Source organism: Symphalangus syndactylus, chromosome 8, assembly GCF_028878055.3.
Source record: "Symphalangus syndactylus isolate Jambi chromosome 8, NHGRI_mSymSyn1-v2.1_pri, whole genome shotgun sequence".
NCBI lineage: Eukaryota > Metazoa > Chordata > Mammalia > Primates > Hylobatidae > Symphalangus > Symphalangus syndactylus.
This window is the reverse complement of record NC_072430.2, coordinates 101,548,178-101,572,842: the sequence shown is the minus strand read 5'-3', so window position 1 is coordinate 101,572,842 and position 24,665 is coordinate 101,548,178. Positions and strand designations below refer to the sequence as shown.

The 24,665-nt window shown below is 38.8% G+C and overlaps 1 protein-coding gene and 1 non-coding gene across 4 annotated transcripts in view; one reads left to right on the top strand and one right to left on the bottom strand.

The window, feature by feature from the left end:
• Positions 1-15,285, top strand: part of SF3B1 (splicing factor 3b subunit 1) — a 45,143-nt gene extending 29,858 nt beyond the window's left edge. For 2 of the 3 annotated variants that reach the window (XM_055290107.2, XM_055290108.2), the window contains 16 exons: positions 1,808-2,005; positions 2,104-2,205; positions 3,517-3,696; positions 4,243-4,329; positions 4,453-4,723; positions 5,150-5,295; positions 5,392-5,538; positions 5,754-5,879; positions 6,339-6,560; positions 6,835-7,017; positions 7,103-7,214; positions 8,678-8,798; positions 9,143-9,274; positions 10,920-11,192; positions 14,080-14,296; positions 14,798-15,285. In XM_055290107.2, coding sequence (XP_055146082.1) covers positions 1,808-2,005; positions 2,104-2,205; positions 3,517-3,696; positions 4,243-4,329; positions 4,453-4,723; positions 5,150-5,295; positions 5,392-5,538; positions 5,754-5,879; positions 6,339-6,560; positions 6,835-7,017; positions 7,103-7,214; positions 8,678-8,798; positions 9,143-9,274; positions 10,920-11,192; positions 14,080-14,296; positions 14,798-14,956 — 2,676 coding nt within the window. In that variant the 3' untranslated portion in view covers positions 14,957-15,285. Of the gene's footprint in view, positions 1-1,807; positions 2,006-2,103; positions 2,206-3,516; positions 3,697-4,242; positions 4,330-4,452; positions 4,724-5,149; positions 5,296-5,391; positions 5,539-5,753; positions 5,880-6,338; positions 6,561-6,834; positions 7,018-7,102; positions 7,215-8,226; positions 8,297-8,677; positions 8,799-9,142; positions 9,275-10,919; positions 11,193-14,079; positions 14,297-14,797 lie in introns of those variants that run through there. The other variant, XR_010122195.1, reaches the window with a different exon arrangement.
• Positions 2,428-2,564, bottom strand: LOC129489030 (small nucleolar RNA SNORA4). The gene has a single exon (XR_008659854.1). It is a non-coding gene; the product is annotated as a small nucleolar RNA SNORA4 (small nucleolar RNA).
• Positions 15,286-24,665: the final 9,380 nt, after the last annotated feature.

Here is a 24,665-nt window from a genome sequence, read left to right as displayed (position 1 = left end):
CTAGGTACCTGGTACTCAGGGAGTATTTGTTAGTCTGAAGATAGTCTGTGGTCATATAGCTGACATCATAATCGGGGGAACCAGATAACTTTGTAAGTCATCTGATGGCCTTTACAGAGCTTTTTCTGTTAATGACTATTGATTTTTAACAGTTCATGAGTATGTTTTTTGTTGTTTTGTTTTAGAGACAGGGTCTCACTGTGTTGCCTGTACTGGAGAGCAGTGGCGCTGACATAGCTCACTGCAGCCTTGAACTCCTGGGCTCAAGTGACCCTCCTGCATCAGCCTCCTGAGTAGCTGGGGCTACAGGCATGCACTACCATACCTGGCTAATTCTTTTATTTTTTGTAGATACGGAGTCTCACTGTGTTGCCAGGCTAGTCTCAAACTCCTAGGCTCAAAGTATCCTCCCACACTGGCCTCCCAGACTGCTGGGGATTATAGGCATGAGCCACTGTGTCTAGCCTTGTTTTGTTTTTGATCCCCTGTTATTTGTGTTAGAGTATTTGTTTCACGTTTGCATGAAGTTTTGCCTTAAAGCTTTTTGTAGCCTCCACATAATGCAGTGGGTATAGATACAACTTAGTGTTGACTGCCTGCGTGTCTTTCTCAGTCGCAGTCATTGATTTCCTTAGTGTCACTAGGAGGAAAAGTCTACCTTAGTGAATCCTACTAATAAGCAACATCCTTACTAGTGAAAATAAAAATATAGTAGACCTTTAAATCCTTAATGGCAAGTGATGCCTGTGGACTTGACATTGATTTCCCTAGGCCTCACATCTTTAGAGTATCCACTTTATCCAAAATGCTTAGTGGTCTGTGCTGGTGCAGACATTAAGTAGCAACAAAAAATATCTGTACAAAGTACAGATAGCATCAGTATAAATTTAACATAATTTAATCTTTAATAGACACAACAATTTTGGGCTCACTGGAGAAGACGTGTATAGGTTTATTGACCTCCCCAGGAAGTTGCATTTTTTTTCTTTTACTATATATTATATGAAATAGAGATGGGGTCTTGCCATGTTGCCCAGGCTGGTCTCAAACTCCTGGGCTCAAGCGTTCCTCCCATCTCAGCCTCCCATAATTCTGGGATTACAGGTGTAAGACACTGCACCTGGCCTGTCCAGAAGTTGTTGTTTTTTTTTTTTTTTTTTTGAAGTCTGTTACCAGCTTTAAAAAAAAAACAAAAAAAACATTCTTTGTGATTCTCAGCCTGCATTTTTTGAAATTTTACTCGTTTTGCAAAAGGTTTGATCAGGTGATGTGTATTTTATAGGGCTTTGGCAAACATTTTGGTTTTAGTTTTTATGCATTTAACTAATTTTTGAAGAGTTTTACACTTAAAAGATTTTATAGTGCAAGAATTTATATGATATTTTAATACCAAAATATAATTTTTTATGTGATATGCCCCATATGAGCTTATTTCCATTTTATATAAATCTTATGAAACATTATTTGCTCGACTAGAGCATTTTTTGGAATTGCTGACTCAGATTTTATAATTTTCAAATTTTTAATAATTTGACATTTTGACCCACAACATGTTTGAATGTGATTAGTATTTTCTAAGCTCTTCTCTTGTATTTCCTCAGTTCCCTACACCACTGATATAATCAGTTAGTGGATGAGAAGTATATATTTTAAGTTTCTAATTAAGACAGAAAAGCAAGATAGATGTTGTCTCCAAGCAAATAAAAACCTTATTAGCTAATAAACTAAAATATTTTAAGTGCAAATATTGTTCGTTACGCTGTTTTTTAAGTTAAGAAAATCTTAAACTGTCTTATAACTTTATTAGGTACTTCCTCCTCCAGCTGGTTATGTTCCTATTCGAACTCCAGCTCGAAAGCTGACAGCTACTCCAACACCTTTGGGTGGTATGACTGGTTTCCACATGCAAACTGAAGATCGAACTATGAAAAGTGTTAATGACCAGCCATCTGGAAATCTTCCATTTTTAAAACCTGATGATATTCAGTACTTTGATAAACTATTGGTAAGTGATACTAGCAGAAATAAACTATTACATTGTGTTCCAGAATTATAAATCATAATATTTCAACTTCCCTTAATATTTTTTTCTTTTTACTATAGGTTGATGTTGATGAATCAACACTTAGTCCAGAAGAGCAAAAAGAGAGAAAAATAATGAAGCTGCTTTTAAAAATTAAGAATGGAACACCACCAATGAGAAAGGTAAGTCCCAGTTTGTTAAATTGTCATGTTTGTTGCTTATTTATTTAATTAAAAAAAAATTTGTAGTTTTTGTAGAGACAGGGTTTTGCCATGTTGCCCAGGCTGGTCTCAAGTGATCCTCCTGCTTTGGCCTACCTCCCAAAGTGCTGGGATTACAGGTGTGAGGCACTGCACCTGGCCATGTTTATATTTTTAAAAATGTTTTTAATTTTTTCACCAGGAAATGTAGACCACAAAATAGTAGTGAACTATTGGTATAGCCTGCTGTGGAGTGTGGTCTTTCCTTTACTCTCTCAAATAGCCCAAATTGGTAAAGGTTATTTAGAAAGCCTTCCCCGTAAAAAATTAACTTTTGGTAGTGTTATATTTTTGTGCTTAGGAATTTATAATTACTGTCTTCATCTTTATCAAGGACATAGCATGAGGGGAAAAAATTTATGTAGTGTGAAGGATTTAACTTTTTTGCTTGTTTTTATTATTAATATTATATATATGTTTTTGAGACAGGGTCTTGCTCTCTTGCCCAGGCTGGAGTGCAGTGGTGCAGTCTTGGCTCACTGCAACCTGCGCCTCTTGGGTTCAAGCAATTCTCCTGCCTCAGCCTCCCAAGTAGCTGGGACTACAGGTGTGCACCACCACGCCCTGCTAATTTCTGTATTTTTAGTAGAGATGAGGTTTCACCATGTTGGCCAAGCTGGTCTTGAACTCTTGGCCTCAAATGATTAACCTGCCTCGGTTTCCCAACGTGCTGGGATTACAGGCATGAACCACCATGTCCAGCCGTTTGTTTTTATTATTTAAATACTCCTGGGCTCAAGAGATCCTCCTGCCTCAGTCTCCGAAAGCGTTGGGATTACAAGTGTGAGCCACCGTGCCCAGCTGGAGTTAGCACAGAATTCTTTGGTTAAAAAAGCTAATAAAGATGCTGAAAAATGAGATTCTCCTTTTTGTTCTCAAGGCCTTTAAAATATGCTTAAAGCTTGAAGAGAATTAGTGAAATTATGTGAGGGATTATGTTAACACTATATGTGCCTTGGAAGATACTTTAGGGGAAATGAAGACATTTAGTACATACCTCTGTGGTTCTTTTGTTCTATTAAATTACTCTTTTGAATTAACATAAAATTTCTGTCACAGGAATTGAAATTCCAGAGTAATTTGGATGGAAATGAACTCATGCTGTCTATGTAAAATGTGTGTAAAAGTAAACACTAAAATATTAAATTATGGAAAATCTTCTTTGAGTAATTTGCTCATTCAAAATGTTTGATTATAAAGAAACCACACCTATTACTCTGCTCTTTTTCCCAGGCTGCATTGCGTCAGATTACTGATAAAGCTCGTGAATTTGGAGCTGGTCCTTTGTTTAATCAGATTCTTCCTCTACTGATGTCTCCTACACTTGAGGATCAAGAGCGTCATTTACTTGTGAAAGTTATTGATAGGATACTGTACAAACTTGATGACTTAGTTCGTCCATATGTGCATAAGGTTTGTTCTCCTTATAATGTTTCTGATAGTTTAAAGTTTTAACTTTTTCAGTTAATGTTAAATTTACATATTCTCCTAGACCTTTTTCTTTGCACAAGTACACACCATACATGTACAAATACAGTTTTATACAGATGTACAGATGTTAGTTTTTGTCATCTTTGCCATAAGAGGTTCATATTATTTAATTTTTTCATTTGCTTTTATTGAAATTAGATTAGGATGAGAACATATGAGAACTAACACTAGTTAGTATTAAGAACCAGTTTTTTCACCAATGGTAATTATGGTACAGTATGTTCACAGGGTGTATAAGTTATTTCTTTAAAAAATATTGAATATTAGTGTGTCACTAATAGCTCTCTTAAATTTTCATCTCTGTCTGGAGTTTGAACTTGTATAATTAAAATTCTTAAACAGTTTGTCCCTTGATTAACAAAAGTCCTGATAATTCTAAATTTCTTATGTATGTTTAATTCTGTACATGAGTATTTCATCAGTAATTGATGTGAAAGTGTAGCTTCTTCTCTTTTTTCTCTTTTTCAGATCCTCGTGGTCATTGAACCGCTATTGATTGATGAAGATTACTATGCTAGAGTGGAAGGCCGAGAGATCATTTCTAATTTGGCAAAGGTATTTACATTTAATTTCTAGAGAAGAAAATTTATATCTGTTTAGGGAATTATTTGATTATGGAAGGAAATGGTTGAAGATTAATATTACCAACTCATGACTGTCCTTTCTTTTACTTTTTAGGCTGCTGGTCTGGCTACTATGATCTCTACCATGAGACCTGATATAGATAACATGGATGAGTATGTCCGTAACACAACAGCTAGAGCTTTTGCTGTTGTAGCCTCTGCCCTGGGCATTCCTTCTTTATTGCCCTTCTTAAAAGCTGTGTGCAAAAGCAAGAAGTCCTGGCAAGCGAGACACACTGGTATTAAGATTGTACAACAGATAGCTATTCTTATGGGCTGTGCCATCTTGCCACATCTTAGAAGTTTAGTTGAAATCATTGAGCATGGTAAGTTCTAATGTAACTTTGTCTTTTTTTTTTTTTTTTTCTTTAGGAGACAGGGTCTTACTATGTTGCCCAGACTGGACTCAAACTTTTGGCCTCAAGTGATCCTCCTGCTCAGCCTCCTGAGTAGTTGGGACTTGAGGTACAGACACAGCCTGTCCATGTTTAATAGGACAGCTGCCCTAAAATTTGGGCTACTGATTTGGGGAGATAAATGGAAAGGCATAGCTATACAAACTATAGATTTTACGATGGGTTTGTAATATCTGCTGACAAGCTACGGTTCGTATTTTGTTTTTACCTAATTTTGTTTAATGTGAACGTATTCTGCAGTTTGGCTAAATAGTTGATATATTGCGAGACTCTGGATGATACTGTGTAACTTAGGTAATGTTGGGGCATAGTTAAAACCTGTGTTTGGTTTTGTAGGTCTTGTGGATGAGCAGCAGAAAGTTCGGACCATCAGTGCTTTGGCCATTGCTGCCTTGGCTGAAGCAGCAACTCCTTATGGTATCGAATCTTTTGATTCTGTGTTAAAGCCTTTATGGAAGGGTATCCGCCAACACAGAGGAAAGGTAAATCCACCAATTACCTTTTGATTTATCTTCATTAAAGTTAAGGCGACATAAATCTAAATTACTAAAGTACATATATTTTTTATTTAAACATAGGGTTTGGCTGCTTTCTTGAAGGCTATTGGGTATCTTATTCCTCTTATGGATGCAGAATATGCCAACTACTATACTAGAGAAGTGATGTTAATCCTTATTCGAGAATTCCAATCTCCTGATGAGGAAATGAAGAAAATTGTGCTGAAGGTAATTATTCCAGATTTGTTAATGTAAACTGGATTTGTTTCATGGTTCTAAGAGAATTTTAAAGTGTTTTTAAAAAACAACAAAAAAAAACTATGTTACACGAGTACTGTTTGATTTGTTTTTAAATTTTATTTTTTAAAATCACGTAACTAGCAATGAGTATTCTCGTCATTTCAGGTCAGTTGATTTATTATTACTATTTCTTAACCTTTTAGGTGGTAAAACAGTGTTGTGGGACAGATGGTGTAGAAGCAAACTACATTAAAACAGAGATTCTTCCTCCCTTTTTTAAACACTTCTGGCAGCACAGGATGGCTTTGGATAGAAGAAATTACCGACAGGTAAGCTTTTATTGTAAAAGAATATTCTCAAAAGTCCTTTTGACTCATTCTTTAGTCAACTTGAATGCATGTTATGTATTAGTTTTTGCCTTGATTATCTCACAGTTTATATGTGCTTGATTATGAAAGGAGATGGATTTTAGCCAGTTAACTTCCATTTTGATTTTGGATTCAAGGATTAATACTTAACTGTGAATTGATGTTTTTGTCTGGTAAATTCAGTGCTTTATCTGGCTAGATGAAACATGGACACAGTTTTACCTTGAATCATGTTAACTTATACTCATTTTTCGATGTTTGGTCACTTTTCTCTTCAACTTTAATAAGTAGCAGTGAATCATTCTTACCATGTTTATTAGCTAAATAAGTAGTATATTTAGAATATTTGGTTTTCATGATGTTGCTTTATTTCCTTGGAAAAGCAGTCTAAAAGGTTTTTTGTTTTTCTGTTCTTTTTAGTTAGTTGATACTACTGTGGAGTTGGCAAACAAAGTAGGCGCAGCAGAAATTATATCCAGGATTGTGGATGATCTGAAAGATGAAGCTGAACAGTACAGAAAAATGGTGATGGAGACAATTGAGAAAATTATGGGCAATTTGGGAGCAGCAGATATTGATCATAAACTTGAAGAACAACTGATTGATGGTATTCTTTATGCTTTCCAAGAACAGACTACAGAGGTAATGAAAACTATTATGGCACATTGCTACTGACTTTAATATTTGTAGAAAAGCATATTAGTTGTCAAGCAAATTTTTCTAGAATGCAATTGAATTTGAAGTAATTTTTAAAATGCTCAGTGGGTTACCAAAAAATATTCTACCTCAAGTTCTAAGATTTGATGTAAAAAAACAACAGATGTTTGGATGGTTAGAAAAGGTTGACTATTAGTATATTTCAACTGTGCAGTCATAAACCAAATGAATATGTCTTTTTTTAAAATTTATTTTTTAGGACTCAGTAATGTTGAATGGCTTTGGCACAGTGGTTAATGCTCTTGGCAAACGAGTCAAACCATACTTGCCTCAGATCTGTGGTACAGTTTTGTGGCGTTTAAATAACAAATCTGCAAAAGTTAGGCAACAGGCAGCTGACTTGATTTCTCGAACTGCTGTTGTCATGAAGACTTGTCAAGAGGTAAACTTTTGTGTCAAATTCTTACTTCTTCCCCAAATAGTTTAATGTAAATAGTAACATTTTAACATTATTTGTTTTATTATAGGAAAAGTTGATGGGACACTTGGGTGTTGTATTGTATGAGTATTTGGGTGAAGAGTACCCTGAAGTATTGGGCAGCATTCTTGGAGCACTGAAGGCCATTGTAAATGTCATAGGTATGGAATTTGCTGGTTACATAAGACTTTTTCTTGTTTTAACTTTTTCTTTCTTTTTTTTTTTGTAAGTAAAATCTTACTTAGGAGTTGGGAGGTTTTTGTTACTTTTTTAAAAGCACTTCAAGATTGTAGTTAAGTCGGGGGATGTCACAAAAGTCTTGTTTCCTAAAACCCATTTATATTTTACTTTAAAGAGAAAAAAAGGGTAAGTTTAGGACCTACATAAGAGGTGGGAGTAGTCACAGCTCAAAAAGCTTTGAAGTCATGGAATACAGGACCCTAGTAGAAATAGTGTGTCAGGTGAAATATATTCTGCCATGGTCTGCTGCGGGGTGAAAAGGCAATCCTAAAGTTTTAATTTAGTTTTAGAACAATATGTATATATTTAAACCTTGAATTAGCGATTATGACAGGTTTTTTGCTTGTCATCAGTTTCAAGGAATATAATCAGAAAAGTGAACTGATCAAATTATTGTCTTTATTTAATACCCAAGTTTTAAATACTGTCCATTCAGTTTTCTAACCCATAACACAGCTATATTACAAATGGTCTTGGATATGGAGAGCAAAGTTTTTATTCTGTTAGGGCAGTATGACAAAACAAATGGTTTCTTGTATTTAATCTTTTTTTTAAATTGATTATAACTGTTGCCAAATGTAACTCCTGCAGCGTTTAGAGGCTCTGATAACCTAGCAGAAGTCAAAATAGCTGACTGTGAGAGAGCCACTGTTTGTTTTTCCTCATTTTGTAAGAGGTATTTATGTGATACACATTTTTAAACTATTGTATTTGCATATAATCTCCAATGCAACCCGGTCCTCTATACTTGAAGATAGCTACTTGCCAGAAATTATTTACATGGCCACTTGTAGGGCTCTGGTTTGCAGGGAGTTTTAAACCATATTGTTTGTCAGAGAGGCATGGGAAGAGCAATGGAGAGAGAATCAGAGCAAGTGATTCTAGTTAGAGCAAGAGCCCCTGCCAGCTGCCTCCTTTTTTCTCTCTTCGTAGGTGTAAATACCATCCAAGTATGCCCTGCATTGCAGGGAGACTGGAGATCTGTTTGTTTTGCAGTTAAAGGGTAAGGGGGCCCTTTCTGGAAATTTTTGCTTTATTTACATGTTTACCTCTGGCTTATATTGTTGTGTACGGCCGGAACATAAGCTGTCCCCATATTTAAATGTCAGTGCACAAATACATTTCAGAACCAAACAAAACTTTTTTGTTATTGAGTATCCATCATCCTTTAAATCACTTCACTGATTTCTTTCATTTCTATACATAATCAAAAATTGTTAATAAAAGTTAAAAACGATTCTGAGTCTGGTCAGAATCTGGGGCTTTCTCTTTGCCTAGGCAGCTGTAAGTTTATGCATAGTCATATATGACATTGCTAAGTAAAAGGAAAGTGAACAAAAGTTGCAATTCAAATGTTGATAGTTTATTGACTTCTATTAAATAGGTATGCATAAGATGACTCCACCAATTAAAGATCTGCTGCCTAGACTCACCCCCATCTTAAAGAACAGACACGAAAAAGTACAAGAGAATTGTATTGATCTTGTTGGTCGTATTGCTGACAGGTAAGCAGATTACTCACACGTTTTTATAAGCAGTATCAATTTTCAAATTTGGCCACTTTGTATTCAATTAGCAAAATTTCCTTAATGTCCCTAATATAAGTGTATAAGATTAGGCTATCCAATATTAATATTTTCAGTCAAATTTCAGTTTGGATGGTAATGGGGGTGGCAATGTAATTTTAGGACTAAACCTGTAAGACTAACTCTTCAGCCTTTCTGAAGAGTAGTAAGTTTTATTTAATACTTAAAATGAGTTAATCATGTTTTTAGAACTAAATTTGCAAATTTATCCTTAAAACTTTTCTTAATGTCACAATAATTAATATGTGTATTTTTTAAATTAGGGGAGCTGAATATGTATCTGCAAGAGAGTGGATGAGGATTTGCTTTGAGCTTTTAGAGCTCTTAAAAGCCCACAAAAAGGCTATTCGTAGAGCCACAGTCAACACATTTGGTTATATTGCAAAGGCCATTGGGTGAGTGTTATTTACTTCCATTGAAAAAAAATTACTTTATAATAAATCCATTGTGGTATTGGAAAATACTTCCATGTAGAAATCTCTTTTGAGGCATGGTCTGAATAATGCAGTTGAGAAAGCTCTTCATTTAACCACTGACCTTCTGATTATTGGAATGTATTGTTAAATTCATTTTTTTTTTTTTTTTTGAGACGGAGTCTTGCTCTGTCACCCAGGCTAGAATGCAGTGATTCGATCTCGGCTCACTGCAACCACTGCCTCCCGGGTGCAGGCGATTCTCCTGCCTCAGCCTTCCCAGTAGCTGGGACTATAGGCATGCACCATCACACCCAGGTAATTTTTGTATTTTTTAGTAGAGATGAGGTTTCACCATGTGGGTCAGGCTGTTCTTGAACTCCTGGTCTCAAGTGAGCCACCTATCTTGACCTCCAAAAGTGCTGAGATTACAGGCGTGAGCCACCGCGCCCAGCCTGTAGTCTTAAATTCTTAATTAAAATAGATGGAAGGGTTTAAGTTTTACTTTAATTACACTTTAGGTGTTTTCAGGGAGGGAAACAGTACCATTTTCAGAAAAATTTAAAATGTGTGCTGGTCTAGGATATTGCTTAAACTATTAAGGCAAGTTTTTAGTCTCACAGCATCGTTTAAGTCTCATATTAATGCTTTATATGTTTTAAAAATCTTATGGATTGTTTGAGCCCAGGAGTTCAAGGTTACAGTGAGCTGTGATTGTGCCACTGCACTCCAACCTGGGCACCTGGGCGACAGGGCGAGACCCTGTCTCTAAAAAAAGCAACAAAAATGCTATTCTAACATTACTCCACGGATTTAACTGAATTATAGCTGCTTTGTGAGATAATCTATGGTGGTTTGCGTCCACTCCGTCACAAATAAAATAGGAAAAAACAGTCATTGTAGAAAACGAGACACCACATGTCCATGTGGCTTAAGAAAATGTTTTCAAGGAATATGACATGTGAATGTCTGATTAATTAGGTAGAATTAGCCAGACAACACCCCCTCCCCTAACACACACTCATTCTTCTCCTATTTTGGTAGCATAATACTTATTTCAGTGGTGATGGAGTCAAGACATTTGCAAGAATAGCTGTTGTGCAAGCTTTTAGCCCCAATGTCCCTCTAAGTTTATGTCAAAGAAGAGGCAAATAGATGCAGCAAATTGTGTGGGAGGAAAGATAAAAGGAAAAGAGATTTTATATGGTTTATAATGGGAGACTACAATTCGGATATTCCCCTCACCACTCCTACCTAGTTCTAGTGCCCATTTTGACAACTCAGAGAATTACTCACTTTAAACATTTAGTTAAATTTCTTTATATTTCAGAAAGTTTAAAAACTGAAAATTACATTCGAAAATTAATTTGAGTTAACTGGAAATTTTTAAAATTTGTACAGCTATGACCTCTGATCTTCTCAAGAGTTAACTTTTTTAAACTGACTTTTTAATTTATATGAAATTTTTATATAGAAACAACAATGCCAGTGACTTGAAAGTATTGCATTTTATAAAATTACTGAGTTCCCCATAATTATTAATACTTAAAAGTTTTCATGCATTTTTTTCTTCCATAAATTTTTGACTTATAATGTAACAGTTTGTTGATCCATTTGTTTTTTTCAGCCCTCATGATGTATTGGCTACACTTCTAAACAACCTCAAAGTTCAAGAAAGGCAGAACAGAGTTTGTACCACTGTAGCAATAGCTATTGTTGCAGAAACATGTTCACCCTTCACAGTACTCCCTGCCTTAATGAATGAATACAGAGTTCCTGAACTGAATGTTCAAAATGGAGTGTTAAAATCGCTTTCCTTCTTGTTTGAATATATTGGTGAAATGGGAAAAGACTACATTTATGCTGTAACACCGTTACTTGAAGATGCTTTAATGGATAGGTAAGTGACTTGAACTAAATACAAGAAAATAATTATAACTCTTCCTTCATTTTAGAACATCCTGAAATAGTTATTAGATGACTTTTTACTGTAACATAGTTAAAGAAAAAAATTCTAGCCTGGAGTCTTAGGACATTGTAAATATGACTTACTATTTTAAAATAATGTGCACGCTGTAGTGATTCCCCAGACTTTCTTTCAAGTTCCCCCACCCCCTTTAAATCTCTTTTCATATCTATTGAACTAAATAAATTTCGAAAAGGATTGATTGATAATCTTTTGTTTTCAAAATTGGTCAAATATAGTTAGAGGACATGATGAGCAGAAGCTAATGGGCAGAGACCTGATCTTTTTAGCTTTTTGTTGCAGGTAAAGGAAGGTTTCTCTTAAGCCTTTGAATTACTGAACGATAGCCTGCCAGAGCTACACTCTTCCTATTGCAGGTCCCTGGTGTTTTAGATGGTGACCACCAGTATAGTACTGTTCGAGTTATTTGACAGATTGCTAATACCTTTTACCATCTAGACTGACATACAGCCTTAAACACAGAAGTAACTGAAGAAAGTGTAAAGGAAAGTGCAAGTGTAGTAAGGGAAAGAACTGTTTCACTGGCTCTTTATTTTTCAGGAGAGATAAGTTACTCAAATCAGAGCCCATTCAAATACTTTTGTGTACAGATTAAAGTTATTCATTAATAACCTTCTGAAAGGGAGACTTAACTGGACTCGACAAGTTACCAGAACGTATATATGCAAGACATGGAGACAAAGTAAGAATTGTGCTCTGTAAAATCCTGGCTGCCCAGGGCTAAAAAAAATGAGGGTAAATCACCCTTGCTCCGTATTCCTCAGTGAGAAGTGCCTGAGCACCATAGTGCAGTCATTAATGTATGTCACCTGCAGTTAAAAACTTTGTTCTGTGTACTAAGAAGTTGAGGGAGTAATTCCATTGAAAATTACTAAATGAAAAGAATACTTCAGTTGGAAATTTTATTAATGAGGAATACTGCTTCATTCTTATGCCGAATGACATTATTTAAATAAATAGGAAAAACAAGAATATTAGTAAATACAAATATTTTTCCCTTTTCTCTTTGATATGGTCTGTGTTACTATCTTTGGAGCAAAGTGTGGAAACTCATTTTTTTTTTAGACGGAGTTTCGCTGTGTCGCCCAGGCTGGAGTGCAGTGGCATGATCTCAGCTTATTGCAACCTCTGCCTCCCGGGTTCAAGTGATTCTCCTGCCTCAGCCTCCCAAGTAGCTGGGACTACAGGCGTGTGCCTCCATGCCTGGCTAATTTTTTGTATTTTTGGCAAAGATAGGGTTTCACCATGTTAGCCAGGATGGTCTCCATCTCCTAACCTCGTGATCCACCTGCCTTGGCCTCCCAAAGTGCTGGGATTACAGGCGTTAGCCACCGTGCCCGGCCTGGAAACTCATTTTCATACCCGTTGTAAATCCCATTGTGTTAGCCAGTGAGCTCATACTTGGTTGAATAATTGTGGAATGAATAACTCATTGATTTTTCATGAACATAAAATTCAGTTAACATAGGAGATGATAGTTATTTCTGTAGGTTTGAAAAAATTATTGATCTTTTGTTCCTCTCCCCAAATTGAGTTATTGAATGCAACTTAAATTTTACGTGAGAAGGGAATTTAATTTTAATTTAGTTACCTATTATATATCAGTATCTGAAGTACTAGTAAAGATTTAAGTTTATAATCAAGAGTTTAAAATGATTTGGGAGGCCAAGGTGGGAGGATCGCTTGACCCCAGGAGCTCAAGACCAGCTTGGGCAACATAGTGAGGCCTTCCCTATCTCTAACAATAAAAATAAAAAAAGAAAAATAATTTTTCTTTTTTTTTTTTTTTGAGACAGAGTTTCGCTCTTGTTGCCTAGGCTGGAGTGCAGTGGCACAATCTCGGCTTACTGCAACCTCTGCCGCCCCAGGTTCAAGTGATTCTCCCGCCTCAGCCTCCCAAGTAGCTGGGATTACAGACATGTGCCAAAACGCCCTACTAATTTTTGTATGTTTAGTAGAGACGGGGTTTCGCCACTTTGGCCAGGCTGGTCTTGACCTCCTGACCTCAGGTGATCCATCTGCCGCAGCCTCCCAAAGCGCTAGGATTACAGGCATGAGCCACCGTGTCCGGCCTGAAAAATAATTTTAAAAAAGAGAAAAAAGTTTAAAATAAGATATTACTGTTTATTATTCATATGTTAGAATCACATGCCTCGTCTTTGGTAGCATAATAAAGCCAAGACTTCACAGAGCCCTCCTGCTCATATTCCTTTTAAAAGTTAGTTAGAAGGCCAGGCGCAGTGGCTCACGCCTGTAATCCCAGTACTTTGGGAGGTTGAGGCGGGCAGATCACAAGGTCAGGAGATCGAGACCATCCTGGCCAACATGGTGAAACCCTGTCTCTACTAAAAATACAAAATTTAGCCAGGCGTGGTGGCACACGCCTGTAATTCCAGCTACTGAGGAGGCTGAGGCAGGAGAATTGCTTGAACCTGGGAGGCAGAGGTTGCAGTGAGCCAAGATCACACCACTGCACTCCAGTCTGGGCGACAGAGTAAGACTCCGTCTCAAAAAAAAAAAAAAAAAAAAAAAGTTAATTAGAAAATATGGCTTAATTGTTGAGCCATAGTGAAGCTTGAGTCATTAAAGCAAAAGTCTTCAAGTGGAAGCTATTCTAAAGGATATATTAGATACATGAAATGTTCGGATGACTTCACATCTATTCAGTGCACTGAATTAGTAATTTAGTTTCTAATGGGCCAGTGAATATTTCCTGTAAAACTAAGACCTTATTTTTAAGGATTTTTTCCCCTTTCTTATAAGACTGTATCTTAAAGGACTTTTTCCCCTTCCCTTATAGAGACCTTGTACACAGACAGACGGCTAGTGCAGTGGTACAGCACATGTCACTTGGGGTTTATGGATTTGGTTGTGAAGATTCGCTGAATCACTTGTTGAACTATGTATGGCCCAATGTGTTTGAGACATCTCCTCATGTAATTCAGGCAGTTATGGGAGCCCTAGAGGGCCTGAGAGTTGCTATTGGACCATGTAGAATGTTGCAATATTGTTTACAGGTAAGTTAAAGATTTTTTTTTTAATCGGTGATTTTTGTTTTTTTAATAATACTTTAAGTTCTGGGATACTTGTGCTGAACGTGCAGGTTTGTTACATAGGTATATATGTGCCATGGTGGTTTGCTGCACCTATCAACCCGTCATCTAGGTTTTAAGCCCTGCATGCATTAGGTATTTGTCCTAATGCTCTCCCTCCCCTTTCCCCCCACTCACTGTAAGTTGAAGATTTTTAAAAGATGACTTAGCAAGAAAAGTAGTGTACTGAATTAAGTTACTTTTCCTGATTATCAATAGGGTATATTGTGCCATATGGTAGAACAATTGCCTGGTGAGGGGTGAGTGAGTTTTGTCTCTTCCATTGCAGCTTTGTGTAATTACTAGGTTCCCCAGCCAACTCCCCAAGGGAAATAATTTTGAATCATATCTTTATGATTTGTTAATTTTGTTAAGGTTATGTATGTTCTTGAAAATTGAAATAATGTAACCGTTCAATTATTTTAGGGTCTGTTTCACCCAGCCCGGAAAGTCAGAGATGTATATTGGAAAATTTACAACTCCATCTACATTGGTTCCCAGGACGCTCTCATAGCACATTACCCAAGAATCTACAACGATGATAAGAACACCTATATTCGTTATGAACTTGACTATATCTTATAATTTTATTGTTTATTTTGTGTTTAATGCACAGCTACTTCACACCTTAAACTTGCTTTGATTTGGTGATGTAAACTTTTAAACATTGCAGATCAGTGTAGAACTGGTCATAGAGGAAGAGCTAGAAATCCAGTAGCATGATTTTTAAATAACCTGTCTTTGTTTTTGATGTTAAACAGTAAATGCCAGTAGTGACCAAGAACACAGTGATTACATACACTATACTGGAGGGATTTCATTTTTAATTCATCTTTATGAAGATTTAGAACTCATTCCTTGTGTTTAAAGGGAATGTTTAATTGAGAAATAAACATTTGTGTACAAAATGCTAATTTGTGTGTGTTTTTTGAACATGACTTGTAAAATGCGGAACTTTGATAAAGTATTGGTTTATGTGGAATAAGTGGCTTAATTTCATTTTCTGTCACCTGGTTTATAGAAAGTAGTTAGCCGAATAAAAACTATATAAAGTGATGGCATCTTTGTCAAAATTCCATTGTTGTGTTAATAATGACAGCAAGAAGAGTAGCTTCAGGGGGTGTTCCCCTTAAACTAGCACAACCATTCCATCATCGTAGAAAAGTAGCACTTTTGCTAAACTGTCTTGAATATTTTGTACTTACATAGCGCCTTTCATCTCTTGATTTCTCAAAATGCTTTATGAACACATTTAAAGGAAGTGGTTTAAGTCTTGTCCAACGCTTGACAGGTCTGCTGTGTTTAGCAAGTGAAGAATTTAACTTTACTTCAAAACTGCTTTCTGCCTATTAGGAGTGAGGATACCTAAGTAATGCTGATAGAACAGGACAATGTTGGGCTTTTCTCCATGCTATAAGCCACTACTCAGCAATGCATCAGTAAATACCTATTTAGCACCCACTGTATGCCAGCCACTGTGCTTATATGCAGGGGATGCAAAGGTGCATGAGACCTGCCCTCTACCTTTAAGAACAGTATAATGGAGAAGGGGAGACAAACCTTGTTACAGATTCCTTATGTACTGTGATAATATACAGTGACAGCAGCTAAAATGTCTAGGTTTGCTTAGCTTTGTATTCAGTAATAAGTTGATCTAAGAGTTCAGCATAAACTGAATGAAATGCCATTTAATGGTAGAGGAACCAAGCATTAAGGCAGTACTAGACTTAATTTTTTAAGCAAATATGTAAAGTACATTTTCAAACTTTTCTAATGTTATGGCCCCAAATTTGTTAGTTTTGGCCTTTTTACTACCTATACTATTTTTACTGTTTTGTTTTGTCTCCATGTGGTAGTACTTCTGTGAACTCTAAAGGGAAAATAAATTCTGCAAGCAGCATTAGTATATAACTACTACTGTAAGTAAAACTGCCTGTTGACACTTTAGGAGTTCCTGCCTCAGAAGCTTAGTTAAGAAACAGCTTGTGGCCGGGCGTGGTGGCTCATGCCTATAATCCCAGCACTTTGGGAGGCCGAGGCGGGCAGATCATGAGGTCAGGAGATCGAGACCATCCTGGCTAACGTGGTGAAATCCCGTCTACTAAAAATACAAAAAATTAGCCGGGCGTGGTGGCGGGCGCCTGTAGTCCCCAGCTACTAGGGAGGCTGAGGCAGGAGAATGGCATGAACCCGGGAGGCGGAGCTTGCGGTGAGCCGAGATCGCGCTGCTACACTCCAGCCTGGGCAACAGAGAGAGACTCCGTCTCAAAAAAAAAAAAAAAAAATTACTTTCAACAAATTGATACTGAGCATTAAGGGTTTCCAAGTTGGATTTGTAACTCCTCATCATTCCTTGTATGACAACTTTCTGAAAATATGTCACTAGTAAAATTAGACACTCCAAACTCATCTTTCTGTTGTTAGAAGTTTTCAGCAGTACTTCCATGCAACTTTAAGTCTCACTGCTCTCTATGGTTGATGTCAAATGACCTTCAGTAATGACTGAGAGTTGAATACAAATAGATTACAAAGCCAAAATTTGATGTTAAATGACTCAGGAAATTTTAGTTGTATTTTCAGTTCAAGTACTTAGTAGCCTACATTTGCTTGGCCTCTGGCTCTTTATGGAAAATAGGCTTTGTAGTGGCAGTGTGGAGCAAAGGAGACTGTTACACCTTAATTAACTTTTTTTACTGATGCAAATAATTTGAGGATAGAGAGGAGGGAAGTAGTGAAAGCTATGACCTAAAAAATTGGGACCAAATAGAGGCTCACAGATATTTGGATTATTTTATGTGCTTATTATTAAATAAGGAAAGCATTTTGTGATATGTGGAAGACGCTATGTGAAGTTTTACCTATCTTCTCAAAGACCTTTTGTATTTTCTTTTGGTGTTTCTTAAAGCCAAACTAAGAAAGAAATGTTCTTAAGGAGACAGGGTGGGTTTTTCTGTGGGCCTTTGTTGGTTTTTCTGTGGGCCATCGCCCTCTAATGGAATTGATCTCTGGCTGTTTGATTTTTTTCATATTGTATTTTTAAAATTTGTTGTACAGTGCCCTGTGAGCACCAAGTACCACTAGATGAATAAAACGTATTATATCTAAAGTCTTAGTAGACCAATTTTTAATCTTAGTTGACTCTATTGTTACCACACTGCACTCTGTTGTGGTTGTGCCATTTTTGCAAAATTGAGCTCTTTCGGTTGTTTTCGAAAAAAGGGAACTTAGTGTTGAAAAACCAGAGAACTTTTTCTTTAATAAACTAAAAAAGTTGGCAGCCACATAGGTTCAGTTTGGCTCTTTGGTTTCCAGTGGCTCTCAAATCCCCTAAGGTTAAAAGAAAACACTACAGCTACCCTGGGGTTTCTCAACCTTGGCATTATTGACATCTTGAATCAAATAAGTCGTCATTGTGGGGGTGCTGTCCTGTGCCTTGCAGAATGTTGAGCAGTGTTCCTGACCTCTACCCATGAGATGCCAGCAGCACACCCCCATCCCAGTGTTATAACCAAAAATGCCTCCAGACATTGTCTCATGTCCCTTGGAGAGCAAAATCTCCCTAGGGCGAGAACCACTGAGACCATTGTTTAAGCAGGACTTACATGTTTAATAAAATTAAAGCATGATATATAAAGCATTTGATTTTAGGCAGCAGTTGTCTAGGAAGTAACTAGAAATACAACTTAGCAAATACTTAAATGCCTACCTTGGGGTAAAGCTCCGCATAAGTCCTGGGGGAGAGTAAGCTGTGCAAATGTGTAAGATGACCCCGCACTGATCCTCAGAGCATCTTGTGACAGGAGCCAGGTGGGCAGCTCGGGCAGGAGTGCTGGAGGTGGCTTGGTGCTCCACTTGGGATGCTGGTCTTCAAGCGTTGGGTTCTCACCTGTGAGCTGGCGATAGATGGGTTATATGGTACGGCTGGAAGAGGAGGGCAGGCAGGGCACAGAAACCCCTTCGTCCCCTTTTAAAAAATTTGGATAGGAAGCCATGGAGGGAATTTAATGTGACTTGATAGAGAATTTAGGTTTGCAAGGCCGTCAAGATTTGTAGGCAGGAGGGAAGAAGTAAGTAAACCAGAGTGAGTGTAGTCAGTGACATCTCTAGTGTTCTTGCTAGAATAAGTTTTAAAATTTATTTTGTGGATTCTAAAAAGATTTTAAAAGGACATGCTTGGGCCTTGGACAGTTACTTTTTTATAGCCTGGCTGATTAATGAAGTTCTGGAAGGAAATTTTTAACATGTTAGCTGAGAGGCTGGCGAGGGGATTTAATCTAAATAGGTTTGTGCTAGGAAAAAACTTGTAAATAGAAGAAATTTTTTCTATAACTCTGCCCAAACTTTGAAAAAAGTTGAAAGACTTACAATGAGCAACTGTATATTTTCCACTTAAATTCAACAATTAAAATTTTGCTATTTTGCTTTTATATGTTTATTTTAAATAGTGAATTTCTTGAGACAATTTTCAAGCAGTATTGCTGAAGAGAAGTTTGGACTAGATAAAATAGAGGAGGAGGCTAATGAGCTAAACAAAGTGGGCAACTGCTTGAATGAATAAATGATGAGGCGGAGAAGGGTGGAAATCAATCACAGATAGAAGGGCTTTCCTGAAGAGGAGGAGCAACATCTTTCCCTGAGTCCATAAGGAAAAAGATACGGTGGGCTATAGGCTTGAAAAGTTCATCTATGGCATGTCAGAATTTCAAAACAGTTTTCTTGGTGCTTTAGAAACAAGTAGACATAGTGAGGAAAATGAGACTTGTGTAAAAAATTCATGCAAAAAGAAGCTGGTAAAGTTTAACACTCAGACACTCTGGTGTCTATAGTATGTATAATGTGTAATGTATAAACCGATGCTTTACATAGTTTTGATCACAGAAGCAGAATATAATTTATACATTTGGGAAGAAAAGCACTTAGCACCAAGATGATCACCAAGGAAGAACTGTTCACATGCCACATATCTAGGCCATTGTTACTCAAGCGTGGTCTGGAGATTGGCATCAATGTCACATGGGGATTTTAGAAACATGCTTGTAGGCTCCATCCGGAACCTGAATAAGAAGCTGCATCTTTGGGCTGGGCTTGGTGGCTTCGCCTGTAATCCCAGCACTTTGAGAGGGTGAGGCAGGTGGATGACCTGAGGTCGGGAGTTAAAGACCTGCCTGACCAACATGGAGAAACCCCATTTCTTCTAAAAATACAAAATTAGCCGGGTGTGGTGGTGCATGCCTGTAATCCCAGCTACTCGGGAGGCTAAGGCTGGAGAATTGCTTGAACCCGGGAGGCAGAGGTTGTGGTGAGCCGAGATCGCGCCATTGTGCTCCAGCCTGTGTAACGAATGAAACTCCATCTCAAAAAACAAACAAATGCATTTTTATAAGATACCCAAGTAATTCATATGCCATTAAAATTGAGAAGCACTAGACTAGGACACCACTCCATTCTCAATGTGGCAATAACAGTAAAAAAAGGATAGAAGTGCCTATTTGGGTGTGGAAGCAAGTGGGCCTTAGACACAGCCAAGAGGTTATCAAAACACTTCCAGGAAGGTACTTTGCTGGAACTTGGGTGAAATTAAAAGAGAGGGTGCAGGAAGCCTTTTTTATTTTAATAAAATCCATTGCTTTTTCCAATAAAGCAGGTCAGCGTAATGTAGTTAATAAGCCTCATAGGTGTATCTCCGTGTTGCTTCTGCTGCTTACTAGTTGACTGACATTGGTTGTTGGAGAGGCTTGGACTGGAAGAGGAGAGCTCACTGTCTTGACACTGGTATGAGGTCGCCTGGGGGAGCCAGGTAGCCTTTGGGAATCCTGGCTCTGCCCTTACTGTGCCCTGACAGAAGAGTGGAACAGGAATGCAACACAGTATAGGTTTAACAGTTGGCTCTGCAGTTAGTCCCGGATTTGTAACCTGGCTATGCCACTAACTGGTTATGTGACCTTGGGCAAGTTTTTTACCTATCTATCCTTCAGCTTCCTAATTTGTAGAATGGGGATAATAATAGTACCTACCTCAGTAAGTGGTGGTCCTTGTAAAGATTAGCTAAGATAATGTATATAAAGCAAAATGCCTGAGCACAGCACTTAATAAATGTCTAATGGCTGCTGCTGTTGATACGGTTATTTTGTTATTATTATAGAGATGGGATCTCACTATATTGCCCAGGCTTGTCTCAGACTCCTAGGTTCAAGCAAATCCTCCTACCTTGGCCTCCCAAAGTGCTGGGATTTGCAAGTGTGAGCCATTGCTCCTGGCCTGTTATCATGAGGGAAAAGACCTCTGTTACTGCTGACATTAGAAGGGATGGAGATTGGCAGGTGGCTTGAGGAGCAAGCACTTTGGAAATAACTCTTGAGGAAATAGAAGGCACTCATTAGGGATGTTTAGATTGTCTGGGAATCCCAAGGGATTGCAAGGTATTCTTTAGTATTGCTCAACAGTCCAGCTGGCTAGAGAACGTATTTGGTTGGACTGATCTGCAGGTGCAGCAGAAGGAAAGAGAGAATTAGGGGATTGTTGTGAGTTTGCTTGAAGACTTAAAAGCATAGATTTGGGCTGGGCATGGTGGCTTACACCTGTGTTCCCAGCACTTTGGGAAGCCAAGGTGGGTGGATCATTTGAGATTAGGAGTTTGAGACCAGCCTGACCAACATGGTGAAACCTCGTCTCTACTAAAAAGGCAAAAAAATTAGCTGGGCATGGTGGCGCACGCCTGTAGTCCCAGCTAATCGGGAGTCTGAGGCAAGAGAATCGCTTGAACTCGGGAGGCAGAGGCTGCAGTGAGCCAAGATCACGCCACTGCACTCCAGCCTGGGTGACAGAGCAAGACTCCATCTCAAAAAAAAAGTATAAATTTGCTCTTTAAATCTTCAAATCATTTTAGATGGAACTAGTGTCATTCAGTGGTTAGAAGCACCTGAGAAGCACATCCCTCAAGTTTTATTTCCCTGGGAATAGTGACATGATTCTACCCCGAATGCTAAACAAATGAGATATATAGTTCAATACATTTTCATTTTCTAATGGGGATTTTTACATTTTTTTCTTTAATTATTTGAGACAGTGTCTTGCTGTGTCACCCAGGCTGGGGCACAATGGCATAATCTAAGCTCACTGTAACCTCTGCTTCCTAGGTTCAAGCAATCCTCCCACCTCAGCCTCTAAAGTAGCTGGGACTACAGGCGCATGCCACCACACCAGGCTAAGTTTTGTATTTTTTGTAGAGATGGTGTTTTGCCATGTTGCCCAGGCTGGTCTTGAACTCCTGAGCTCAAGTGGGCTGCCCGCCTCGGCCTCCCAAAGTGCTGGGATTACAGGCATGAGCCACTATGCCTGGCCTACTTATTTATTTATAGAGCTGGGGTTTTGCTATGTTGCCCAGGCTGGTCTTGAACTCCTAGGCTTAAGTGATCCTCTTGCCTCAGTTTCCCAAAGTGCTAGGATTACAGGTGTGAGCCACTGTGCCCAGCCATATATTTTAATTGCATTGAGTAATCATGAACAAATGATCTACCTGGATTTTGAGTTCGTGAGATGATAACTTTAAGGAGGTTTGAGAAATGTTTCTCAGGGGCGTAAACACAGTATCTACAATTTAAATCACGAGGACTTCATTTATTTGGCAAATATTTACTAAGTGCCAGCTATCTACAAGGCATTTGCTAACTATTAATACTATAAACATAGTTGAAAAGGTCCTTCCCTGTAAGGTGCTGGAAAAACTTCCTTCACCTGGGAGCTTCCTTCACGTGGGAGGAGGGAAAGTGAGATTAGGTGGGAGCTTCAGGAGAAGGGTGTACTTTTTAGGGAAAAGTTAGAATTGCATAAATGGTATTGAAAGGGACAATGAAGATCCTTGGCAAAATAGTGGAACTGGGAAAGCTTGGGTTGTGTCTAAGAAAATAGGGTAGGGGGACAGCCCAAATGATGAGAAATAGTGGAAGATCAGATGTAGCCCCAAGAAATCAGGGCCAGTATCTGCTATGTCTGTTCAGATATGAACCTCTAGCACCCAGTACCGTACTTCCCTTCCTAGGCACCCAATATGTATTTATTGAACAAATGAATGGATGAGAGGTATTTTGGATTCAGATTACGGAATGTCTCTGTATTAGTCTGTTCTTACATTGCTATAAAGAAATACTTGAGACTAGGTAATTTATAAAAAAATAGGTTTAATTGGCTCATGGTTTTGCAGGCTGTGCAGGAAGCATGATGCTAGCATCTGTTTGGGTTCTGGGGAGGCCTCAGGAAACATAATCATGGCAGAAGGCAAAGGGGGAGGTGGAGCCAAGATGGCCGAATAGGAACAGCTCCGGTCTCCAGCTCCCAGCCCCAGCGACACAGAAGACAGGTGATTTCTGCATTTCTGCTTGAGGTACCGGTTTCATCTCACGAGGGAGTGCCTAACAGTGGGTGCAGGACAGTCGGTGAAGCGCACTGTGCGCGAGCCGAAGCAGGGCGAGGCATTGCCTCACTCGGGAAGCGCAAGGGGTCAGGGAGTTCCCTTTCCTAGTCAAAGAAAGGGGAAACAGACGGCACCTGGTCAGTCCCATCCTAATACTGCGCTTTTCCAACGGGCCTGGAAAACGGCACACTAGGAGATTGTGTCCCGCACCTGGCTCGGAGGGTCCTAAGCCCACGGAGTCTTGCTGATTGCTAGCACAGCAGTCTGAGATCAAGCTGCAAGGCGGCAGCGAGGCTGGGGGAGGGGCGCCCGCCATTGCCCAGGCTTGCTTAGGTAAACAAAGCAGCCAGGAAGCTCGAACTGGGTGGAGCCCACCACAGCTCAAAGAGGCCTGCCTGCCTCTGTAGGCTCCACGTCTGGGGGCAGGGCACAGACAAACAAAAACTCAGCAAGAACCTCCACAGACTTAAATGTCCCTGTCTGACTGACAGCTTTGAAAAGAGTAGTGGTTCTCCCAGCACGCAGCTGGAGATCTGAGAACGGACAGACTGCCTCCTAAAGTGGGTCCCTCACCCCTGAGCAGCCTAACTGGGAGGCACCCCCACAGTAGGGACAGATTGACACCTCATTCAACCGGGTACTCCTCTGAGACAAAACTTTCAGAGGAACTATCAGACAGCTGAATTTGTGGTCTCACGAAAATCTGCTGCTCTGCAGCCACCTCTGCTGACACCCAGCCAAACAGGGTCTGGAGTGGACCTCTAGTAAACTCCAACAGACCTGCAGCTGAGGGTCCTGTCTGGTAGAAGGAAAACTAACAAACAGAAAGGACATCCACACCAAAAACCCATCTGTACATCACCATCATCAAAGACAAAAAGTAGATAAAACCACAAAGATGGGGAAAAAACAGAGCACAAAAACTGGAAACTCTAAAAAACAGAGCACCTCTCCTCCTCCAAAGGAACGCAGTTCCTCACCAGCAACGGAACAAAGCTGGATGGAGGATGACCTTGATGAGTTGAGAGAAGAAGGCTTCAGACGATCAAACTACTCTGAGCTACGAGAGGAAATTCAAAACAATAGCAAAGAAGTTAAAAACTTTGAAAAAAAATTAGAAGAATGGATAACTAGAATAACCAATGGAGAGAAGGGCTTAAAGGAGCTGATGGAGCTGAAAGCCAACTTTCGAGAACTACGCGAAGATTGCAGAAGCCTCAGTAGCAGATGCGATCAACTGGAAGAAAGGGTATCGCTGATGGAAGATGAAATGAATGAAATGAAGAGAGAAGGGAAGTTTAGAGAAAAAAGAATAAAAAGAAATGAACAAAGCCTCCAAGAAGTTTGGGACTATGTGAAAAGACCAAACCTACGTCTGATTGGTGTACCTGAAAATGATGGGGAGAATGGAACCAAGTTGGAAAACACTCTGCAAGATATTATCCAGGAGAACTTCCCCAATCTAGCAAGGCAGGCCAGCATTCAGATTCAGGAAATACAGAGAACGCCACAAAGATACTCCTCGAGAAGAGCAACTCCAAGACACATAATTGTCAGATTCACCAAAGTTGAAATGAAGGAAAAAATGTTAAGGGCAGCCAGAGAGAAAGGTCGGGTTACCCACAAAGGGAAGCCCATCAGACTAACAGCTGATCTCTCAGCAGAAACTCTACAAGCCAGAAGAGAGTGGGGGCCGATATTCACCATTCTTAAAGAAAAGAATTTTCAACCCAGAATCTCCTATCCCGCCAAACTAAGCTTCATAAGTGAAGGAGAAATAAAATACTTTACAGACAAGCAAACGCTGAGTGATTTTGTCACCACCAGGCCTGCCCTAAAAGAGCTCCTGAAGGAAGCACTAAACATGGAAAGGAACAACCGGTA